We start from the raw sequence: 23,853 nt of genomic DNA, 5'->3' as shown, positions 1-23,853 counted from the left end.
CTATTGCCAAAAGTACTTGCACAAGGGCTCTTGCTTTCTTGCTATCAGATGTGGAGGAGCTTCTAACCGAGTAGGAAACGTGGCCGCAAAGCTCGCGCTGTTGAATCCGGAATCTCCGGAAACGCTGTGCCTAGAGTAAATTACAGTGAAAGGAATGAATTTCTTATTTGTGCCGGTCGATATCGCAAATCATTCATGAAGCCACTAAATAGCTAGATTCTCATGTTTCCACTTTTTACCTCCCTCTCCTTCGAAATAATCACCTGCCCTGTGTCCCTGACCCCTAAGCAGATACTTGTAGATGGTCAATCCATCCAAACCCACAGGCCCTCGCGTATGGATTTTATTAGTACTGATGCCAACCTCGGTGCCAAACCCAAACCTCATTCCATCTGCGAATCTAGTCGATGCATTCCAGAAAACCCCAGCGCTATCCACACCACTCATGAAATATTCGGCAATATCTTTCGACTCTGTCACAATTAGGTCTGTGTGTTTCGACGAATGTGAGTTAATATGGGAAATCGCGTTCTCGACAGCTGAGATTGGTGACGTTGTTGAAGGAATGGTCTTGACAGCTAGGACAAGATCCAAAAATTCAGTGTCGAAATCAGAGTCGACTGCATCCTCTAGTAAATTTGCGGACGGGGAGGATATATATTTCAAGAGGGCAGATTTCGATTGAATGTCGCAACGAAGACGAACTCCCTTGGCCAGAAGGGCTTGCGCGACACCGGGGAATACAGTCCCAAGGGCATCTTCATGAACCAACAAAGACTCCAACGAATTACAAGCAGCGGGATAATCTGTTTTAGAATCGACAATGACTTTGACAGCAATTGCTGGGTCTGCATCAGCATGCAGATATGCAGAACAAAGACCATCAGCGTGACCGAGAACCGGAATCTTGGTGTTCTCCTTGACAAATCTGACAAGGTCGTTGGAACCACGGGGTATGACCAGGTCAATCAAGGAATCCTGCGCTAGAAGTGATGAAACAACGTCTCTAGTTTTAACGAGCTGGACTGATGCCTCGGGTACGCGTGTTCTTGAGATCGCTTCAGATATCACTTTCGATATGGCGATGAAGGACTCGGTTGACTCCTTTCCACCTTCACTCAAGTCAGCAATGTGGAATTTGCTATCAATCATGCACAAGTACCTTTCAGAATGGCAGCATTTCCTGATTTTATGGAGAGTGCCGCGATATTCGCGATCACCTCGGGACGGGCCTCGAATATTATCAGCAAGACACCAATAGGACAGCTCACTCTCTCCAGGATGAGACCATCGTCCAGTAGCGTCCTCAGGGTCACTCTTCCCACTGATAGCCTCGTTAGTATGATGTGTATTCGACCAATTCATGTACACACCTGGGTCTTCCAGATCCCGTACACTAAGAATCCCCTTTAGCATGTCGTCATATTTTCCAGGTTTCGACAGGTCGAGCCTCTTGAGGACACTGTGGCTGAGACTGCCGTTATTAGCCGCTTGGCTTGCTATCGCAACATCCCTTGCGTTGGCATCAAGGATGATTTCTCGATTTCTCGACAGAGCATCGTGAAGCGCTGTCAACGCATCGTTGCGGTCAATTGTGGACAAAGTTGCGAGTTGACGAGAGGCTAAGGACGCAGTCCTCGCGATGTCAACCGCGGAGGAGTCAGTGAGCGACATTGCGAGAACCTTTGACGTGTAGCACAAAAGAAAATTTAAGCCCTAGCAAGGTGACAATCAGATAGACTATAGCTCCGACGCTACTATGACTCAAATGTCAAAATAATCCTACAGATGTGGGGCAGGGAAATACCCGCTGTTTACCACTCTACAGTGATAACTAACAAGAGGTGTCTAATTCCTGATACCTTCGTGTGCTACCTATTGACCAGCTGAAATATATTATTCATGATACCTTTCGTCTGTAGTTGTATCATTGCTCAATACACAATCAAGCAGGTTAATGACGGACTACCCTAGAAGTAAGAGAGGTAGGTTTCGGAATAAGTTCTTGCGCTAAAACTAATTAGAGGGGTTTGAACTTCTCCGTATTAATATTGACTATATTATTAACAAGAAATCCACAAAGACAAGTAGAGGCTGTGAGATTGCCTCGAAGCCTGCATTATAGTTATATCACATTATATAGTACAGTAGATTGTTATCAGATGTATGGTTATAACACAGAGTACTGCAAGGGAACCACACCAAAGGCTCATGATCACATAACATGTATCATGGTTTGGTGGTGAATACCACTATCACTTGGTATGACAACAGTCTACTCACTATCATTTTGCAAGTTGGCATATGCCAATGCCACCTGAGACCCACGCATTCTGATATCCTTACACTCAGAGAGCCAGATTGTCTTTCTTGTCCCCAATCTGTAAACGGTGATCAGATGAGTTGAAAGATGACAGAGATACTGTCGCGCCTCACTGTGGTGTCATCCCTCCAGCATGCCTCAAATGAGGAAGACTATGATCGCCAACTTTACGAGCTCATTGCCTATATAAAACAACCTACAAGACTTAACGAGATCACAAGAAGTGCTGATCTATTGCTGGATGTAAGCAGATGCAAAACTATGCCATTTTGTGATGCCATTGTCAATATGACCGGTGTCGTCGCTCGCTTGCACCCCTGACAAACCTTTACAGGGTCTCAATCCGTCTCTGCATTCGGTGGCCTATCTATTCGTTTTCCATGCTCGAGTGAAGGTCTTGGGCGAACGTCTGCCAAAGGATGTCCAGCCTGGGGGACACTTGTGGAAGAGGGCTATTGAGTTTCTGAGGGTGTTCGACCCAATCCAAGTTCGCTACGCTGGCCAGGAATGGAGACGACTTATTGAGCTTGTAGCCAACGCCGCACAGGCTTCTTCAAAGGCAAGACGAATTTATTCATTCACCAGTCATAGTCATAGCCATTTCTTCTTTTGCTAAACATGACAGGAATAACATAGACTTTCCTAGCAGTCCAAGCGGTTAGAGATGCAATACTCCGACTTGATCCGGCATCTGAAACTTTCACATCGACACATCTCCTTCTTATGAAACTTTGCCTACTCAGCAGATCGTACAGGCACGCATTGCCCGTCCTAAACAAGGCTATGTATCACTTTCCTGCCGGTCCCAGTCATGCTTATCAGGCGCACCGTCAGGTCTTCCTCTGCTCTGAGCACGGGTCAAGCGCGGCGTACATCACCCATGCTTCCGGATTCACTGCACAGGTGACATATAGGGACCACCTGCAATACTTTCTATATGGCGCTATGATATACATGGCACTTAAGGAGTGGGAGAGTGCGCTTCATCTCTTGTGCATAGTCGTCAGTTGCCCTGTCGCCAATACTGTCAGTAAGATTATGGTTGAGGCATACAAGAAGTGGCTTCTTGTCAGTCTACTGGCGAAAGGGAAGGTGTGTATTAAGAGAGCCAACAATCTGCATGCCATTGAGAGTATAACTTACAGGTTTCCTCCAATCAACAGATTATATCAACGCCTGAGATGATCAATCCGCATGTGATGAAGGTCTATCAGTCATTGATATTGCCATATGTCTCGCTGGCGGATACCTTTGAAAATGACGACACAGAGAGGCTCTGGGCCGAAGTTGACGTTGGTCGGGCGATATGGCTCGCTGTAAGCTGATGAAAGACCCGTTTGGTGTTTCCTATTCTAACACACAGTCCAGGATAACAACATGGGTCTAGTTCTCCAGGTTGTTCATGCGCACAGGAAGTCTGTTGTGGTGAAGCTAGGCAGTACATTCTCAGCCGTGGCCATCGCAGACATCGCGCAGCGAATAGCATCAGATCCGGTCCCCTCCACCGAGGCTGAAACATCTATATCGTCTATGGTGATATCCGGCCTGGACTCGACTCTCTTACACTCGAACAGTAACCACAAGCCCACAATGCTTCATTTCCACGCTGGAGGAGCATCGAACTCTTTTGGGGAAGAGCATATAGCATTTCTCCTGGATTCAGAGAGACTCTTGTTGTCGACGCTCGCCGCTAACCTCGGTCAGAGCAACCATGATTTGGAGCTAAGCAGTGAGCATCTCCAGTTCCTCCGAAGGGCTAAGAATGCCTCTCAGCACAGTTCTGGCCAGTTTGGGATGAAATTCAAAGATGATATCTCCAGCTGGGATGTAGATGAGGACATAATGAGTGGCCTGCATTGATACCTATAACCTATGATTTAGTAACATGCAGTTCTATCACTTTTTAGGAACTATGAGTGTGTTAGCCATTAGCCTCTTTATTTAAAATTAGTTGACTGGCTAGTTTTTATTTCATTATAAGATAGTTATCTAATATTGCATGGTATTACTTATCATACTTATAGTTGGATTAATCACTGATTATCATTTTCCTGTGAGTATACTAGGATTATAGGATATGTTTTATTCTTACATAGTTTCTATAGAGGCAGAATATGTATATCTCTTTATAAACTGCTATGTATCCATCTCACATGGCACTGTATATTAGTTATCCAGCTATATTAGCTAGTTAGCTTATAAGAATAACCATCTTCTCTAATATACTAGTCCATGCACACAATGCCCTATTAAATTGTAGCATATCCTGGGCTTCCAAGAGTCAATTAGAGATTAACTATCTAATTAGTCTCATTATTTATTTTAATAATTCTAAACTATTTAATAATAAGTAGTATTATAAAGTTTTTCCTATACCTATTAACTAATTCTGCTATTAGCTAAGTCTATATTAATATGTTATAGCACCTTCAGCCTTCCTATTAAGGAAGGAAGTCAATGTACTAATTTAAGCACTATTTCTAAGTTAAATTATCATAGGCTCATAGCTCTTTACTATACTTGTCAGAGCACCTAGGGAATGCTCTTTATTAAATGATAGAGAGTATAGTAATAGTAAATTAGTAATACCTTTATAGTTAAACTAATTACTAATGTAATGTTAGCTAATAAGGTCTGAGGTCAACTACTCAACTAGTAAGATTAGTATGAAGGGAGTAAGATAACTATATATTATCTAAGGAGAACTTATTACTAAATTATAGAATACTTAGTAACTTATAGAGATATCTATAGTCTATTATATTGGGATATTCGTCATTGCAGTAGGGGAGGGAGCTTCTGGAGCCTCTGAACCATGTAAGGGTAGGGGGTAGGCCAGCAGCCGCCCCCGTACATCCTTATTGATATTGAGGGATTCCCATCCCTTTTATATTTAACCTAAACTATAAGGAATGGAGAGGTCTAAATACTAGATATATAATTAATAATAACTACTAGATATTATTACATATCTTATAGATATTATTAAAATTATATATATATCTATTAATATCACATCCTCCCCTACTTAGATTAAACTCTATATAGAGTTCTTAGTAATTATATATAGAACTTAGTCAGCACCTATAATATAACCCTAGATTTAACTATTACTAAGATATATTATATTACCCAATCTAGTATTTAGATATTATTATTTCTTTATTAACTATCTATAGAATTACCTAAATTATTTTTTATACTTCTATTTTAAAATTAGAGTGGTAGTAGCTTAGTATATTCTTTATTTAATATATAAAAGATATAATTAGATTAACTTAATAATATTTAATAAGTAAGTTACCTAAGTAATTAATAAGTATTATATAGTATTTAAAGAATTATAGTAAATATTATTATTTATAATATATATAAATAAATTAATAAAGGTAGAATTAACTAATAAGTATAGATAAATAAGTAAGCTTTTACTATTAGTATCTATTTTTTAGATATAAATATTCCTAACTTTTCTTTATTATATATATATCTATAATTAGTTTTTAATAGATCCTTTTCTTATCTTATATTAAACTTTTATTAATTAGATTCTTAAATAACTTAGTCTTACTAAGTATATCACCTTCCTAGAATATCTTACTATATAATATATTTTTAGTTCTCTTAAAGATATATTATTTAATATTACTAATTAGACTAGGGCAGTCTATAAAGTAGAATAAGAAGTTAATTATAGCCTTATTTAGACTTAGTATAGTTATACTATTCTCCTTAATCTAGTTTATAATATTAATTAGATAATAAGGAATAATAAATTACTTTAAAAAGAGCTAAAGAATTAGTACTATTAAGATACTATAATTTTTTAAACTTATAATAAAGTTATAAATAAGCCTTATAATTAGTATATAAAGAGTAGAGATATTTTTTAATTTTATATTACTACTCCTAAAGTATCTATTAATAGTAAATACTATATATTATTTATAGGAGCTTATACTATTTATATCTAATATTTAAAGAGTATCTAGTATAAGTTTTATAATAGTAAATTAGCCTATTAGTCTAGAGATAGATATATATATATATCTATTTAATTTTTAATTTTCTTTTTACTCTATACTAATTTATATAGTACTATTCTATAATAAGAAGGCCTTTAAGCTTTTAATAATAGTAATTATATTTACAACTAKCCTATTACTAATTCTATTAATAATACTTATAAATAACATACTATTAATAAGACTTTATTCTCTATAATTACTACTTCTATTAAGATAATTAAAATATTTTTAAAGTAGCTAACCCCTAATATAATTATATTATCTTTAGTTAGTAATACTTATTCTAGGTACCTCTAACCTTTTTATAAGAAATAGGGTAATAATAATATATTTCTTTTATTAAAGGCTAAGTTTTCTACTAGTACTAAAGCTAGTTTAATTAATAGTACTCTTCTTTTAGCTATAAAGACTATAGATATAATAATTAATCCTTACCTAAGTAATCTTTATTAATATAGTTTCCTTTAGACTAATAAATTTAATATAATTTTATATTATTCTAAGAGTAATATTTTATCTCTTTCTTTTAGTACTTCTTTACTAAATAAGACAAAGTATTATATTTTATCTATAACCGACCCTTCTACCTAAGTTACAGGGTCGCCCGCTAGGGCGACCCCGCCAGCTCAACATAAGTAGCCATCTCAACATAAGAATCAAAAGATATGTACATTTCTAACTAATATAACCATAATAGAAGACTATAAAATTAATTAAAAATTTTCATAAAAAAGTATAGACTCTGTTGTATATACCTATATAAATATTATTACTTATTCTAATAGTATATCTATACTATCCGCATATATAAAGTCTATGTTCATTATATATATTTCTAGTATATTAGTCTATAATATACTAGATATCATCTCTGTAATATGTAAGTACACAGAGAATTACTTATATAATAGTATAGTAAAGTCACAGGCTCCATACTTTTATGAGAATAAAGATAATACTAGAAGTCTATTTCTACATATATATATTAGTACTAGACACTATTAACTTTAAGGAGAAGCTAGAGAATTTTTTCTCCTTATAGTATTTTATAGAGATAATAGTACTAAAGGTAAATACTAATTTTTATAAGTATTCAGGCCTCTAGAGTTGAGATATCTACCTTTGAAATATGGGCTTTTGTATGGGAAAATAGGCTTACGTTGAGATGGCTCCCTACGTTGAGGTGGTAGGGTCGCCCTAGCGGGCGACCCTGTAACTTAGGTGGAAGGGTCGGTTAGAGCCTTTACCTACTCTAATTAAATATTAGAAGAAGAATTGTCTTAATAGAGATATCTTATCCTAGCTAATTACTATAAATATTTAGAATAATTTATATTAGCTTTAGGTAGTATAATATAATATAATTTATTTTAAAAGGATCTTTAAAAAGTAAATTATAGTTCTTATTAAGAAGAAAGCTAGCTATAAAGTAAGCTACTCTTAATAAAAATGAAAAGAAGTTAAATAATCTTAATATAACTCTTTAAAGTAAGATTATTACTACTATTAAAAAAAATATTAAAGATAACCTTAATAATCTTTAGGCTAAGGTAGAGGCTAAGATAGTTAAGTATAGCTTTTATTAAGGAAGTTAATAAAGTTAAGAAAGTCTAGTTAACCTTAATAAACTCTTAATAATTTAATAAGTATAATAAAAATTTCCTTAGTTAAAGCTTATTTATAGTTTTTTTCTATAATTAGTTAAACTATTCTAGAGTATTTAGCTTTTTAATTAAGTAGGTAATAATCTTTTCTATTTTAATATTTTTATAATACTAGATAATTTATCCTTCTCTAATTACTCTCAATAAACTAGAATTATATTATAAAAAATTTATTAGTTTTTATATCTCTTCTACTAGTATTTCTTTAGGTTTAATTATTCTTTTATAAATTATATATTATTTCTCTACTTAGTTTATTATTTAAAGTTAAGTTAATTTTACTATATTATTTTTTAGAAGGCATCCCTAGGTATAACTCTTCCCTAAATATATTCTTATATTAGGTAAGTAGGGAATTTAGGTATTATAGATTTATTAGTACATTAGTATTTTCTTTTAATTCTTAAATAATAAATAGCTAGGCCTCTTATTAATCTTTATAAAGAGTATATTAAAGCTATTTAGTAGATATAAAATTAAAAAATACTTCTAGATTAGATTCTTCTAAATCTAGTTTAATCTAGTTTCTAAGGTTAATAGGATAGATAGCAGTATACTTTATTCTATACCCTTTTATAACTATCTATCCTATAATCTAATTAATATTAGGATTAAAGTATTTTAGTTAATCTTAATCTAGGATAATATTATACTCTATAGTTTTAAGAATCTATAGGGTAATAATATAGCACTATTTACCTAACTTAAGTAGAATCTAAACTTAATATAATATATATATAGATATCTACTATTTAGTAGATAAATTTATAATTAATTAGATTTTATTAAAATTAAAACTATAAGGAAGGTAATAAGTTAGCTAGATATTTTAATATAAATATATAACTAGAGCTATAATCTAATAATATATAAAGATAGACTAGTATTTAAGAGGCTTTAAATATAGTAAGGAAATAAAGAATATTAGATCTAAGAGTATTTAAATAAGTATTAATATAGTTATAATCTTCTAATCCAAAATTAACTTCTATAATATTAAGTTATTTCTCTTATAGTAATTAATTCTCTTTATATATTAGAATTATTAAATACTTTATAGTCCATAATATTAAAAGTTTTTAATAATTAATTAACTAATACTTCTTTATCTAGTAGTCCTTTATATTTCTTAATTACTTCTTATTATTAGATTTTAACTAGTTTAGGGTTATATAAGCTTAAATATTATAGTCTTTCTATCTATAATTAAAATGCTTAATTAGTTTAATACTATACCTTCTATTTATATATTCCTTTTTAGGGGTGATTAGGGGATATAATAATAATATTTAAGTTAATATCTATTAGATTAGTTTAGTAATTATTTTTACTAAAGGATTAAAGCTATACCTAAATATATAAAATAATTCTCTATTTATACTTTAGTATAAAATTATATAATTTAATTACTTTATATATATCTCTTATATTCTTTTTATTATTTATTCTCCCCTTCTATCTCTCTAAAATTATCTTAAATCTACTATTTAAAAGTATCTAAGGTAGTAATAGTAATTATTAGATTATATTTAACTTTTTACTTATAAGTATCTTACTATTCTTTAGCTTAGCTTATAAGATAATACTTAACTACTATAATTTTCTTAAGTTTAATAGTATTCTTCTAAGTAAGAATTTATTTATTATAAAAGTAATTATTAATCTACTAAAGCTACTTTACTATAGTATCCTTACTAATTATTATATATAAGGATAGATTCTAGATTAGATATCTTTTAATATAGCTTAAGTACTATAGAAATAATAGAAGAGAGAGCATTAAAATTAGAGGTAGTAATTATAGCTTTTTTAACTTTAGCTAAATAAATATAATTATAATAATAGTACTTATCTTAGAGAAGTTTAACTAATTATATATTTAAATTAACTTAGCCTAAATATTATTATTAGCTATATCCTAGGTAGGAGGATTAAACTATTACTAAAGTTAAATATAATCTGTCTTAAAGCTATTACTATTACTAGTAAACTAAGTTTAAGAGGTCTCTATACTAGAAGATATAGATTTAATATTATTTATTTTACTATATAGAGAATAATAATTAAATAAGAAGTAGAATTTAAGAGTATAATAATTAAAATTAATTTAAATTTATTAAAGTAGTTTTAATAGCTTAAATTTAAGTTATTCCTCTTTATTAAATACTTAATTATATTATTTATTACTATTTAGAAATCTTAGGGTAGTCTATAATATTTCTTATTATAATATTATATTAGGGAAGAGCTAAAGATATTTTATAGTAAGTTATTACTATTATAGGTATCTAGATTAGTCTAAGGGGGTTAAAAATAGTAAGTCTAATGTAATTTTACTAGCTTAAAAATAATTAATATAAGGGGACTATTAAATTTATATTAGTACTAGTACTTCTAGTAGTTATAAGATTATATCCTTATTAATATCTTTAAATATTCTAGAGATTAAGTATTATATATTTACTTAATCTAGATATACTACTAGATAGGATATTTATTATTACAGTAGGGGAGGGAGCCTCTAAACTATATAAAGGTGGGGTGTAGGCCAGCAGCCACCCTATATAGATATCCTTATTAATATTAAGGGATTCCCATCCCTTTTGTATTCGACCTGAACTATAAGGAATAGAGAGGTCTAACTACTAGATATATAATTTATAATAACTACTAGATATTATTGCACATCTTATAGACATTATTGAGATTATATATATACCTGTTGATATCATAATATAACCTTATTAATAGTCTGTACTATCTATATTAGTTATATATAGTAGTTTTATAGTCTATTATAGCCCTTAATAATTACCCCCCTTCTCTATAGGCTTTACCCTTAAAGCTATAATATTTCTTAATTTAGAAATATCAAGACTTTATTAATATTATCTCTCTATAATTATTTATAATATAAGAGTATATCTCTTATTAAAATAATATATTTTTTTTATTATTATAGACTATAGTATTTATTTAGCTTTATTATAGATAAATAATTAATAGTAATTATTATAGATCTATAAAGATATATCATATTTCCTATAGTATAAGTAGATTTATAGGCCTTTAAAGAATTTTTCTTTCTTTTTTTCTTTTATTAGAACTACTAAGATACCTAACTAGTATAATCTTCTAATTAGTTTAGTAATATAGATTCTTTTTTATCTTCTATAGCTTCCTTACTTTATTTATTACTTTCTAGCCTATATCTAGTAATTAAATAATTAGTTTTAGATAGTAAGTTCTATATTAAGCAATAAGTTTAATAAATTAGATTAATAATAATTTAGATTTATAGGCCTTACTTCTCTTATTTAATAGATTTTTATTTAAATTAAATAATTTCTTATATATATTCAATAACCTTTTATCTAAATTAAATAGCTTTATTAATATCTCCTTTTATTTATAATTCTATTATTCTTATAATTTAGTATTTTCTTTATTTTATAATTCTAATGTTTCTAAGATTTTATTATCTCCTTTATCTTATAATTCTATTATTTTATTATTAAGATTATCTAATATTTATTAAATATAAATTCTTTATATTATACTATAATAATTTTATTTAATAATATATTTTCCTTCTTTATTATAAAAGAGAGGAAGTCTATAAAAAGGAGAATTAATATTATTAATATTAGTAAGACTAGATATATAGAATTATATATTAATAATATCTTATAGACCTCTCTATATTCTATAGCTTTAGATAAAGATCTATAATTTCTAGTATTACTACCTTAACTACTATATAGCTAATAACTATATTTAGAAGTTATATTAGTACTATACTACGCATTAAAAAATATAAGTATATCTATATAAGTATTTCTTTCTTCTATATTACTACTAATCTAGCTATATTTTATTAATATTTAATATAATTTATAGTTTTTTATTATAGATTTTCTTTATATTATAGTTATATCTTATAGATTTTAATTAAATTAACTCTTTCTTCAATAATTTTAGATTAAATTAGCTATTTCTTTTAGATTTAAAATTATATAATTCTTTTTTTATAGATTTTACTAATAGTTTATAGGTACTAAAGAGTAAAGTATATTATATTTATACAATATTTATTATATACCCTTCTCTCTAGAAACTAGAGATTACTACTACTATTAACTATATTAAGATAATATTAGCTATATAGACTATACTAATAATCTAGATTATTATATTTATAATTTTAACTTCTATTTTCTTTTCTCTAGTTCTTACTTTATCTTCTCTAGTTCTAGCTTCTTTACTATCTTCTTCTCTAGAGTAGTTTATTATTCCTTTTATAAACTTTATTATCCCTCTTTACTTTAAGATTCTCTATAGTTTACTATATAATTAATTAGCTTAATTTTTAAATAGTATATAGGCTAGATAGATAAGAGAGTATGTTTATATAGCCTATATACTATTTTTCTATTTTTTTATATATATAGTAATAAATTAAGGCTTTTTGCTATATCTTTAGATTACCTCTTTTACTTTATAATACTTATAAATTATAGAGTTTTAGATATAAAGTAGTATTTAAGAGCTTTTATATTAATAATATACTCTTTAGATTCCTATATATTATTAGAATCTAGCTATCCTATCTACTTAACTAGATATTAATATTTTCTGTATTATAATTAATATCTAGGATCTTTTCTACATACTATTCCTAATATCTATCTAGTTTAATTAGTCTAAGCTTTAGATCTATATTAGTATCTCTTTAGAATAGATTTAGTAGTAAAATATAGAATATTAAATATAATTTATAGAAATATAATAGGAGTTTCAAATTATAAGCTTAATTATCTATAAAATTAATAATCTAGAATAATCTTATTTATTAATAGTTAAATTTCTTAATCGTTCTATATTAATATTTTTTATATAGAGTATAACCTAATTACTAATATAGGAGATTATATCTCAGACGTTCTGCCGGCGAGCAGACAGCCCTATGATCATCTAAGGGCTATCTACCTTAGTTAGATAGCTTTAGCAGTATCTCTCTCTTCTAGATAGCTATATATAATTCTAAGAGCTTTATTATTTACTTCCCTTAAGAGGTTATAAGCCCTCTGCTTTTATTTTTATGTTTATTTTAGTCTATTATTTATTAATTTTATTAGTTTTCTGTTTTCCTTAGTATTTTGATATTATTTTATATATTTCTATAAACTTTTATCTATTGGTAGCATGTCCAGATCAAACAAATACATGATGTTTGATTCCTAGGAAGGTTTGGAAATTTTAGCAAGGATTTGATCTAGTTAGGATAATACTGAAAGATGCATAATAATATAGACTTAATAATTACTCTATATTAATTACTTTCTAGCTAGCAAAACTACTTTATATTAACTATTTTTAGCCTCCTTAGGCTAATCTAGATACTTATAATAGTAATAATTTACTATAGGATATCCTTTAGCTCTTCCCTAATATAATATTATAGTTATAGATATTATAGATTATACTAAGTCTTCTAAAAAGTAACTAACAATATAATTAACTATCTAATTAGGAAGAATAAGATAAAATTAAGTTATTAAAATTATTTTAATAGTATTAAAATCTATTAATAACTATAATTCTAATTTTACTCTTAAATTAATTATTATTCTTTATATAATAAACTAAATAATATTAAATCTATATCCTCTAGTATAGAGATCCCTTAAACCTAGTTTACTAATAATAGAAATAGCTTTAAGATAGACTATATTTAACTTTAGTAGTAGTTTAATCTTACTACTTAGGGTATAGCTAATAATAGTACTTAGGCTAAGTTAGTCTAGATATATAATTATTTAGCTAAACTTCTCTAGGATAAATATTATTACTATAATTATATTTATCTAGCTAGAGTTAGGAAAGATATAACTACTACTTCTAACTCTAGTTCTCTCTTTTTTATTCTCTCTATAGTACTTAAGCTATATTAAAAGGTATCTAATCTAAGATTATTTCTATATATAATAGTAAGTATAGTAAGGATGCTATAGTAAAGTAGCTCTAGTAGGTTAATAACTACTTTTATAATAAGTAAACTCTTACTTAGAAGAATACTATTAAACTTAAAAAGATTATAGTAGTTAAATATTATCTTATAGGCTAAGCTAAAGAGTAATAAAATATTTATAAATAAAAGGTTAATTATAATAATTATTACTACTACCCTAGATACTTTTATATAGTAGATCTAAGATAATTTTAGAGAGATAAGAAAAGAGAATAAATAATAAAAAGAATATAAGACATATATATAAGATAATTAAATTATATAATTTTATACTACTTCCCTAGTTAAAGCTACTAAATAGATTAAATCTAGAATTTCTAATAATATATTAATTTAAAAGTTTATTACTAATTTAAAACCTATTTTATATACTTACTAGGTAGAAGACTATAATAACTAACTATCTTTAATAAGATAGTTTATTATTTTATTAAGTATAAGTAGGAAGTTATTTTATATATTTAGATATAGCTTTAATCTTTTAGTAAAACTAATAATTACTAAATAAAAATAAGGAGTTACTCTATATACCTAGATATAGCTTTAATTCTTTAGTAAAACTAATAATTATTAAGTAGATTTAATAAATATTAATTTAAATACTATTACTATATCTCCTAATTACTTTTAAAAAGAAATATATAAATAGAAGGCTTAGTATTAAATTAATTAAATTTATTTTAATTATAGATAGAAAGGCTATAATATCTAAGCTTATATAGCTCTAAACTAATTAAAATCTAATAATAAGAAGTAATTAGGAAATATAAAGGATTACTAGATAAGAAAGTATTAGTTTGTTAATTATTAAAGATTTCTACTATTAAAGATTATAAAGTATTTAATAACCTTAAACCACTAAAGAATTATAATAATTCTAATAATAATAATAATAATAATAAAGTGAATTAACTACTATAAAAGAGACTACTTAATAATCTAGAAGTTAACTTAGAATAAGAAGATTATAATTATATTAATACCTATTTAAATACTCTTAGATCTAATATTCTTTATTTCCCTACTATACTTAAAGCCTCTTAAATACTAGTCTATCTCTATATACTATTAGATTATAGCTCTAGTTATATATTTATATTAAAATATCTAGCTAATTTATTACCTTCTTTATAGTTTTAAGTTTAATAAATATCTAAATAATTATAGATATATTTATTAAATAGTAGATTTATATATATATTATATTAAGTTTAAATCCCTCTTAAATTAGGTAAATAATACTATATTATTACTTTATAGATTCTTAAAATAGTAGACTATAATATTATCCTAGATTAAGACTAGATAAAATACTTTAATCTTATAATTAATTAGGTTATAGGATAGATAGTTATAAAAGGGTACAGAATAAAATATACTACTATCTATCTAACTAATCTTTAGAACTAAAATAAGCTAGATTTAGAAGAATCTAATCTAGAAGTATCTATTAAACTTATATCTACTAAATAACTTTAGTATACTCTTTAAGAAGATTAATAAGAAGCCTAGCTATTTATTATTTAAGAATTAAAGAAGAGTATAGAGATACTAATAGATTTATAATAGCTAAGTCCCTTACTTACCTAGTATATAGATATATTTAGAGAAGAGTTATATCTAGGGATGCCTCTAGAATAATTAATATAGTATTATATTAATATAGAAGATTCCCTGCTAATTAATATAAACTCTTATCTATAGTTACCTAAGAAGTTTAATAAGATAAAAATATAAGTTAAAGAGCTATTAAAGAAAGTAGTTATTTATTCTTTAGCTTGTATATAGAGCTTTTTTATTATTATTATTCTAAAATTAAATAAGAAATAATAAATATATATTAATTATTACTTACTTAATAAGATAATTATTAAAAATATCTATTTAATACTATAAATTTAAGAACTCTTAGATTAAGTAGGTTAAAATATCTTTTAAAATTTAATCTTCTCTTTAGATATTAGTAATTATAAATAAGTAAATTATTAATTCTAAAGATAGCTTTTAATATATTATTTAGTAAGTTTAAATTCTTAGTAATACCTTTTAGACTTTATAATATATCTATAATATTCTAAGTAATAATAAATAGTATTATATAAGATTTTAACTATATATAATATATCTTAATAATATCTTAATCATTTTAGATTTAGATAAGGAATATTAGAAATATATTTAATAAATACTTAACTAACTCTAGGAATATTAATTATATATAAAACTCTCTAAATATATATTTACTAAGAGAGAACTAGACGAATTCTATAATTATATTATTAGTAATAAATTTATATAACTAATACCTATAAAGACTAAGATTATAAAGATATAATTAAAATTAATAAATATTTATAAAGTTTAATAATTTCTAGGACTAGCTATATACTATTACTAATTTATATATAAATTTATAAGAATTATAGCTTCTCTTTATAAACTCTTAAAAAAAATTAAATACTTTATTTTATAAAAAGAACTTTTAATCTATAGTCTAGAATACTTAATATTAGTAGGTATTTATAATACTTAAAAATATAATAGTTTATATATCTATTCTTAAGATTACTAATCTATTTCTATTATATTACATTAAAATTAATATATCTAAATAGGCTCTTTATATAGTATTATTATAATAAGATAAGAAAGGATAGTAATATCCTATAGTATTTAATAGATAAAAGTTTAATAATACTAAAAACAACTATCCTATATATAAAAAGAAACTTCTTATAATTAAGGAAGTACTTTAATAATAAGACTATTATATTAATAATAGTAAGCCTATTATAATTATAATAGATTATAAAAGTCTTTAATATCTTACTAATATAAAGATATATTTAAAATATCTTATATATTAGACTAAAGAAATTTAAATATATAATCTAGTTATATAATATTATAAGGGAACTAAAGCCATTATCCTTAATATAATAAGTTATTAATCTAATTTTATTAAAGAAGGTCTAGTAAATATAGTATATATATCTATATTTAGTTTATCTACAATATAATTATAGTAGATAACTAGTAAAGAATATCTTTATACTCTACTTAATCTCTTTAAATTAGAATAATATTTATTAATTATTTTATTCCTAAAGGGTAAATATTAAGGGCTACGGTGGACTATAAAGCTGCTGTATGCAGCTAATATAGATAGTATAGATTACTAGATTATGTAATTTATTATAGATATTAAGTTACTAATTATTTTATAACTTAGTAATTAGTTCTCCTTACTTAGGTAATATATAGTTATCTTACTCCCTCTATGCTGATCTTACTAGTTAACCTTAGACCTTAATAGCTAATCTTATAGTTCTAATTACTCTTTAAAATCTAATTAGTCTATTAAAATATTATAAAGATAATAGTTAGCACTAGATCTTCCTCTAAAACTCTAACCTAATATAATAAATTAACTCTAGCTATAGGAAGAGCAGCTTAAATAATTCTAATTTAGAATGAATTAACTAACCTTATAGAACTAATAACTAATTAACTAGATAATAATTAGGATAGTATTTATCTACTAAGTATAAATAACTAATTTATTCCTAAAAGGGTAGAATAATTAGCTACACCCTTAGAGTTTAACTTTTAAATTATAAGGAAAGATAAATAATTAATAAGTATAATTCCTAATAATAATAATAAAATAACCTATAAACTCTTAGAAAGGAAATATTAATTTAGGTAAAAGCTTAAGTAGATAGAAATTAGGAGATATATTTAGGAGATAGAAGCCTAATTATAAGAAACCTAAGAAGGAACTACTAATAAAGAACCTATATCTATAATATACTAGGAGGTTAATAACCTTATTAGATAAGAAGTAGAGAATACTAGACTAATACTAATACTAATTATAGAAATTAAGGTAAAGATTATAGGGCTAGAAAGACTAAAAAAGCTAGTAAATATTAAATAATTTACTATATATTCTATATAGAAATATATTACCTTCTTTAACTATCTAGAAGTATACTTTAAAGAATACTAAGATTAGTTTAAGAGTAAAGAAAACTATATCTATATAGCTTTAGCCTAATTAATAGATATATACTATAATAAATAGTAGATTTATAAGGCTAAACTTACTAAAGTACTAAGATAGTTAGATTTCTAAGACTTCTACTTATATCTGGTCTCTATACTAGAGTAGCTTTATAAGAAAGTAGCTATTTAATATTTCTCTACTACTTAGCTAGAAAACTAGAGTATATAGAAATTCTTTATATTTATTAATAGTATTTATAGTTAACTAGTAAAACTACTACCTAACTATATTTATAAAGACTTTTTATATATCTATATTTTACTAATTATCTAAAGTAAAGCTACTAGGCTTACTAATCTACTAGAACTATTAGAAGTATATATTTCTTACTTAGTAATTATTAAAGATAGAATCCTAGTATAATAGAATATCTTATAGAAAAGATATAATAAAATACTAACTAGAATAGAAAACTAATAGAATTCTAGACCTTATAATAACTAGGCAGGCTATATTAAGGACTATAGGCCTACAAATAATAAAAATTCTAATAATAACTACTAATCTAAATCTAGGAAGTAGAAATACTCTTACTCTCTAAAAAGAGAATATCCTAAATTATATTACTATAGATATAGAGAAATAGCTACTAGCTAAGATATTATACTAAGCTATAGATTCTAGAGTACTTAAAAAACTAAGTTATCCTATACTATATACTATAGTAGTACTAGATATTAGAAAAAATTCTAATAATAGTAGGATATTAGCCTACTTTATCTATATCCTTATTAAAGGAAGCTACTACTAATATTAAATATTAATTAACTATAAGGCTAAGTAAATATTTATTAATTAATAATAAGTAAAGGAATTCCTATTTAATATAGAAAATCTACTATAGCTAGTATAAGCTATTAATAATTATAAAATAATAATTTACCTCTACTTCTATACTATACTATTTTAATCTAAGAAGAAAAAGCTATATTAAATCAAATATTTTAAAGACTATAATTACTAGTATCTTTACCTAGCTATAAGATAATAGATAATAGTACCTAGTAGTATACTAGTTATAGAAAATATAGGATATAGAAACCTATTATAATATATATAATAGGGAAATACTAGCTATAGTAGAATATATTAAGTAATAATAGTACTATATTAAAGGTAATAATAATATTATTAAAATTCTTACTAATTATACTAATCTATAGGCTTTTCTAATAATAAAAATACTTAATAGATATTATATAAGATAGGCAGAATTTTTATCTATATTTAATATTAAAATTAAATACTACCCTAGGAAGAATAATCTTATAGATATACCTAGCTATTATCTAGACTATACTATTAATCTTAATAAATATATAGCTAACTTACTACTAGAGAAGCTTTAAGCTAAAATATAAAATAATTTATTACTAAATAAGTAAAAACTAGTAAATATTAGTATACTAGTATAGAATTAGGAGCTAAATATAGACCTAATAGTTAATATACCTAAGAGCTATATTAATAATAATATAGATATTCTGGATATTCTAGTATTATATACTATAGCTAAAGTTGCTATAACTATTAGTATAAGACTACTTATACTTTAGAATTAGGATTAATTATAATAAATCTACTATACTAGGTATAGGTAAAATATCTAAAATATATTAAGATACTATATAAGGTAGTAGGAATAACCCTAGAGTAGTAAGCTAGCTTACCCTAGTTAAGATCTAAAGATAGACTTATTAGATTTAGAAATTATATCTTTATACTAAAGATACCTATAATTTATTAAGAGATTCTCTATTAAAACTATAGTAATCTATAAGGTAGATATTTTAGGGAGAACTATACCTTAAATATTATCTAAAGCTAATACTAGTGGCATAGTATTACTATAGATATTAAGGAATATATTTAATAGTATATAGTCTATTAGTAAATTATAGTATATAGGTATAAGCTATATAAACTTTTATAACCCCTATTGGTTTTAAAAAAGCTAATAAAATAGATTAATATAGACTTTATTACAGATTTACTACTATCTAGATAGGAAAATAAGATCTATAATTTAATTCTTATTATAGTAGATATATATTTTAAATTTATAGTCTATTATCTATATAGAAAAGATATAACTATAGAAAACCTAGCTAAATTAATCTATAGTAGGTTTATCTTAAATTTTAGAATACTATAGAATCTTATTAGTAACTAAGGATCTTATCTCTTTATATTAGTATTTTAGTCTAATTTATATTTTCTATTAGTAACTAAATACTACTTATTAATAGTATTCTATCTATAGATAAATAGTTAGATAGAAAGAAAAAACTAAATACTAGAATATTATCTCTATACCTATATTAACTATTACTAAGATAACTAGATAAGATGGCTACTATACATCTAGTTTATTTATAATAATTCTAATTATTCTATACTAGGTATTCTATCTATATAGATACTTATAGGCTTTAGACTAGGACTATAGATTAATATCTTATAAATTATTAGTAATATTAACCTAAGTACTATAAAATATATATAAGATCTCTAGATTATAAGGGAACTCTTATCTAACTATAAGTAGTAAAAGAAGCTATAAAGTAATATTATAATTAGAATTACCTAGATACTATCTTCTATATTAGTAATTAGGTTATACTCTATATAAAGAATATTAATATAGAAAGACTAAGTAAGAAGCTTAACTACTAGTAAATAAGACTACTCTAAATTATTAATTCTATAGATAAGTAAGCCTATAAGCTAAAACTCCTATTATATTTCTATAAACTATATTTAATATTCTATATTTTACTACTAGAACTATTCTAAGAGGATATTAATATAGATCTAAAACCTAGACTAATTAAACTAGATAGATATTAAGAATGGCAAGTGGAAAATAAACTAGATAATTAATTATATTATAGAAAATATTAATATCTAATTAAGTAGATAGAATAGCTAGATTCTAATAATATATAGGAACCTAAGAGTATATTACTAATATAAAAGCTCTTAAATACTACCTTATATTTAAAACTCTATAATCTATAAGTTCTATAAAGAGGTAATCTAAAAGGTATAAGAAAAAGCCTTAATGTAACTACTATATATATAAAAAAATAGAAAAGTAATATATAAGGCTATATATATATACCCTCCTATCTATCTAGCCTATATACTACTTAAAAACTAAGCCAACTAATTATATAGTAAATTATAGAGAACGTTAGAGTAGAGGGGGGTAATAAAGTCTATAAAAGTAAAGTAATAAACTACTTTAGAGAAGAAGATAGTAAAGAAGCTAGAGCTAGAAGAGATAAAGTAGAGGCTAATAGAGATATAGTAGGGGCTAGAACTATAAATATAATAATCTAGATTACTAGTATAGCCTATATAGCTAGTATTACCTTAATATAATTAATAGTAATAATAATCTCTAGCTTCTAGAAAGTGGGGTATATAATAAATATTATATAAATATAGTATACCTTACTCATCTATAATAAAAAACTATAAATATATTAAATATTAATAAAATATAGCCAGATTAGCAATAGCACAGAAGAAAGGAATATTTATCTATATATATACTTTTTAGAACTATAGTACTAGTAGGACTTCTAAATATAACTATTTACTATATAATAGTTAATATAGTAATACTAGGGGTTATAGATTTTTATCTAAAGATATAGAATATAGGGAGGTCTATAAGGTATTATTAATATATAATTCTATATATCTAGGGTCTTATTAGTATTAATAATATTAATTCTCTCTCTTGCAGACTTCCTCTCTTTTATAATAGGGAAGGGAAATATATTATTAAGTAGAATTACTATAGAGTAATATAAAGGACCTATATCTAATAAATATTAGATAACCCTAATTATAAAATAATAGAATTATAAGATAAAAAAGATAATAAAGCTTTAAAAGTATTAAAATTATAAAATAAAGGAAAATAATAAGCTATAAGATAATAGAATTATAAAATAAAAAAAATACTAAATTATAAGAATAATAGAATTATAAATAAAAGAAGATATTAATAAAGCTATTTAGTTTAGATAAAGAACTATTAAATATATATAAGAAATTATTTAATTTAAATAAAATCTATTAAATAAGAGAAGTAAGGCCTATAAATCTAAACTATTATTAATCTAATTTATTAAACTAATTATTTAATATAGAACTTACTATTTAAATTAACTATTTAATTACTAAATATAGGTTAGGAAGTAATAAATAGAGTAAGGAAGCTATAGAAGATAAAGAAGAATCTATATTACTAAACTTATTAGAAGATTATACTTATTAGGCATCTTAATAGTACTAATAAGAGAAGAGAAAAAGAAGTTATTCTCTAAAGATCTATAAATCTACTTATACTATAGAAAATATATATAATATATCTTTATAGGTCTATAATAATTATTATTAATTATTTACCTATAATAAAGCTAAAATAAATACTATAACCTATAATAGTAATAAAATATATTATTTAATAATAAGAGATTCACTTCTATATCTTAAATAACTATAGAAAGATAATATTAATCTAGAATAATAAAGCCTTTTATATTTCTAAATTAAAAAGTATTATAGCTTTAAGGGTAAAGTCTATAGAGAAAGGAGGTAATTATTAAGGACTATAGTAGACTATAAAGCTACTATATATAGCTAATATAGATAGTATAGATTACTAGATTATATAATATACTATAAATATCTCTATAAGTTACTAATTATTCTATAACTTAGTAATTAGTTCTCCTTACTTAGGTAATATATGGTTATCTTGCTCCCTTCACACTAATCTTACTAGTTGGCCTCAGACCTTAATGGCTGACCTTACAGTAGTTAAACCATTCCTTAATAATCTTTAGATCCTTATATTAAGCTTAGCTATAGTTATATTATTAAGAATATTAAGTTTCAATCTTCTTATGCTGATTAGTAAAGGTAGATACCTAGTTCTTGCTAATAGATTTGAATCCAGAGGGATTATCTACCTAAAGAAGAATATTAGCTATTTCTTATATATAAGATGGCCTAGGAGGCACTCTATATGAATCCCTAGATAGTATCTATTCTACTAATAATTCTTCTTATATAGGAGATAGCCTATAGCTATTAGTATATTACTTAATTTGATATTAGCATCCATTAAGCTGGTTATAAAGGGTAGATCTAGGCACATTAAATATCTCTACAGTATAGTGGATATTAGAAATTTCCTTTTTTTTTTTAAAGCAGATATTACAAGGAGGATCCTTCCCTCTTACTCCACTGAATTTCCAGAGATTTGACATGATTTTGGTGGCATGGTAGCTGTTTAGATAAATTCAATTAAATGCAGTGAAATCGAATGGGAAAGTGGTGACTCAGTCAGGTTGGCAACTTGGTTGGGAATTATGTTATCTATTCAGCTCTATAATAGTATATATACTAAGTAGGCATGATTATTTAATTTAGTAGGGACCAAAATATTTACTTTAGAACTTCTAGGGGGATTTATTTTAAATAAGGACCTATTAGCTAGATATAAGTTAGGAATCTTTTATATTACTATCTTAAATTAGATTTTATTTAATTATATAGGCTAATAACTTCTTATTAGCTAGGGATTATATATAGTTAATATATTATAGTTATATTTTAATATCTTAGGCTGTTAGTTAATTAAGTTATAGATAAATAGATAATAATAAATATATATTTTAGAGAAGATAAAATAGTAATAGTTTTATCTAGATATA

General features: G+C 25.5%; 2 protein-coding genes across 2 annotated transcripts; one reads left to right on the top strand and one right to left on the bottom strand.

The window, feature by feature from the left end:
• Nucleotides 1-204: 204 nt before the first annotated feature.
• Nucleotides 205-1,674, bottom strand: Asppvi_007347 (glutamate-5-semialdehyde dehydrogenase; the record flags this gene model as incomplete). The annotated part of the gene is made up of 1 exon (XM_043303234.1): nt 205-1,674. The coding sequence occupies one exon, from the start codon at nt 1,672-1,674 to the stop codon at nt 205-207; it is 1,470 nt and encodes a 489-aa protein (XP_043159169.1).
• A 736-nt stretch (nt 1,675-2,410) lies between these two features.
• On the top strand, nt 2,411-4,183 carry Asppvi_007346 (putative COP9 subunit 3; the record flags this gene model as incomplete). The annotated part of the gene is made up of 5 exons (XM_043303233.1): nt 2,411-2,566; nt 2,658-2,882; nt 2,960-3,415; nt 3,487-3,639; nt 3,692-4,183. 5 exons carry the CDS (start codon nt 2,411-2,413, stop codon nt 4,181-4,183), a joined length of 1,482 nt encoding a protein of 493 aa, XP_043159168.1.
• Nucleotides 4,184-23,853: the final 19,670 nt, after the last annotated feature.

This window comes from Aspergillus pseudoviridinutans, assembly GCF_018340605.1.
Source record: "Aspergillus pseudoviridinutans IFM 55266 DNA, scaffold_5, whole genome shotgun sequence".
Lineage (NCBI taxonomy): Eukaryota > Fungi > Ascomycota > Eurotiomycetes > Eurotiales > Aspergillaceae > Aspergillus > Aspergillus pseudoviridinutans.
Note: the sequence above shows the minus strand (reverse complement) of the source record. Positions and strands in the feature narration are given on the sequence as shown.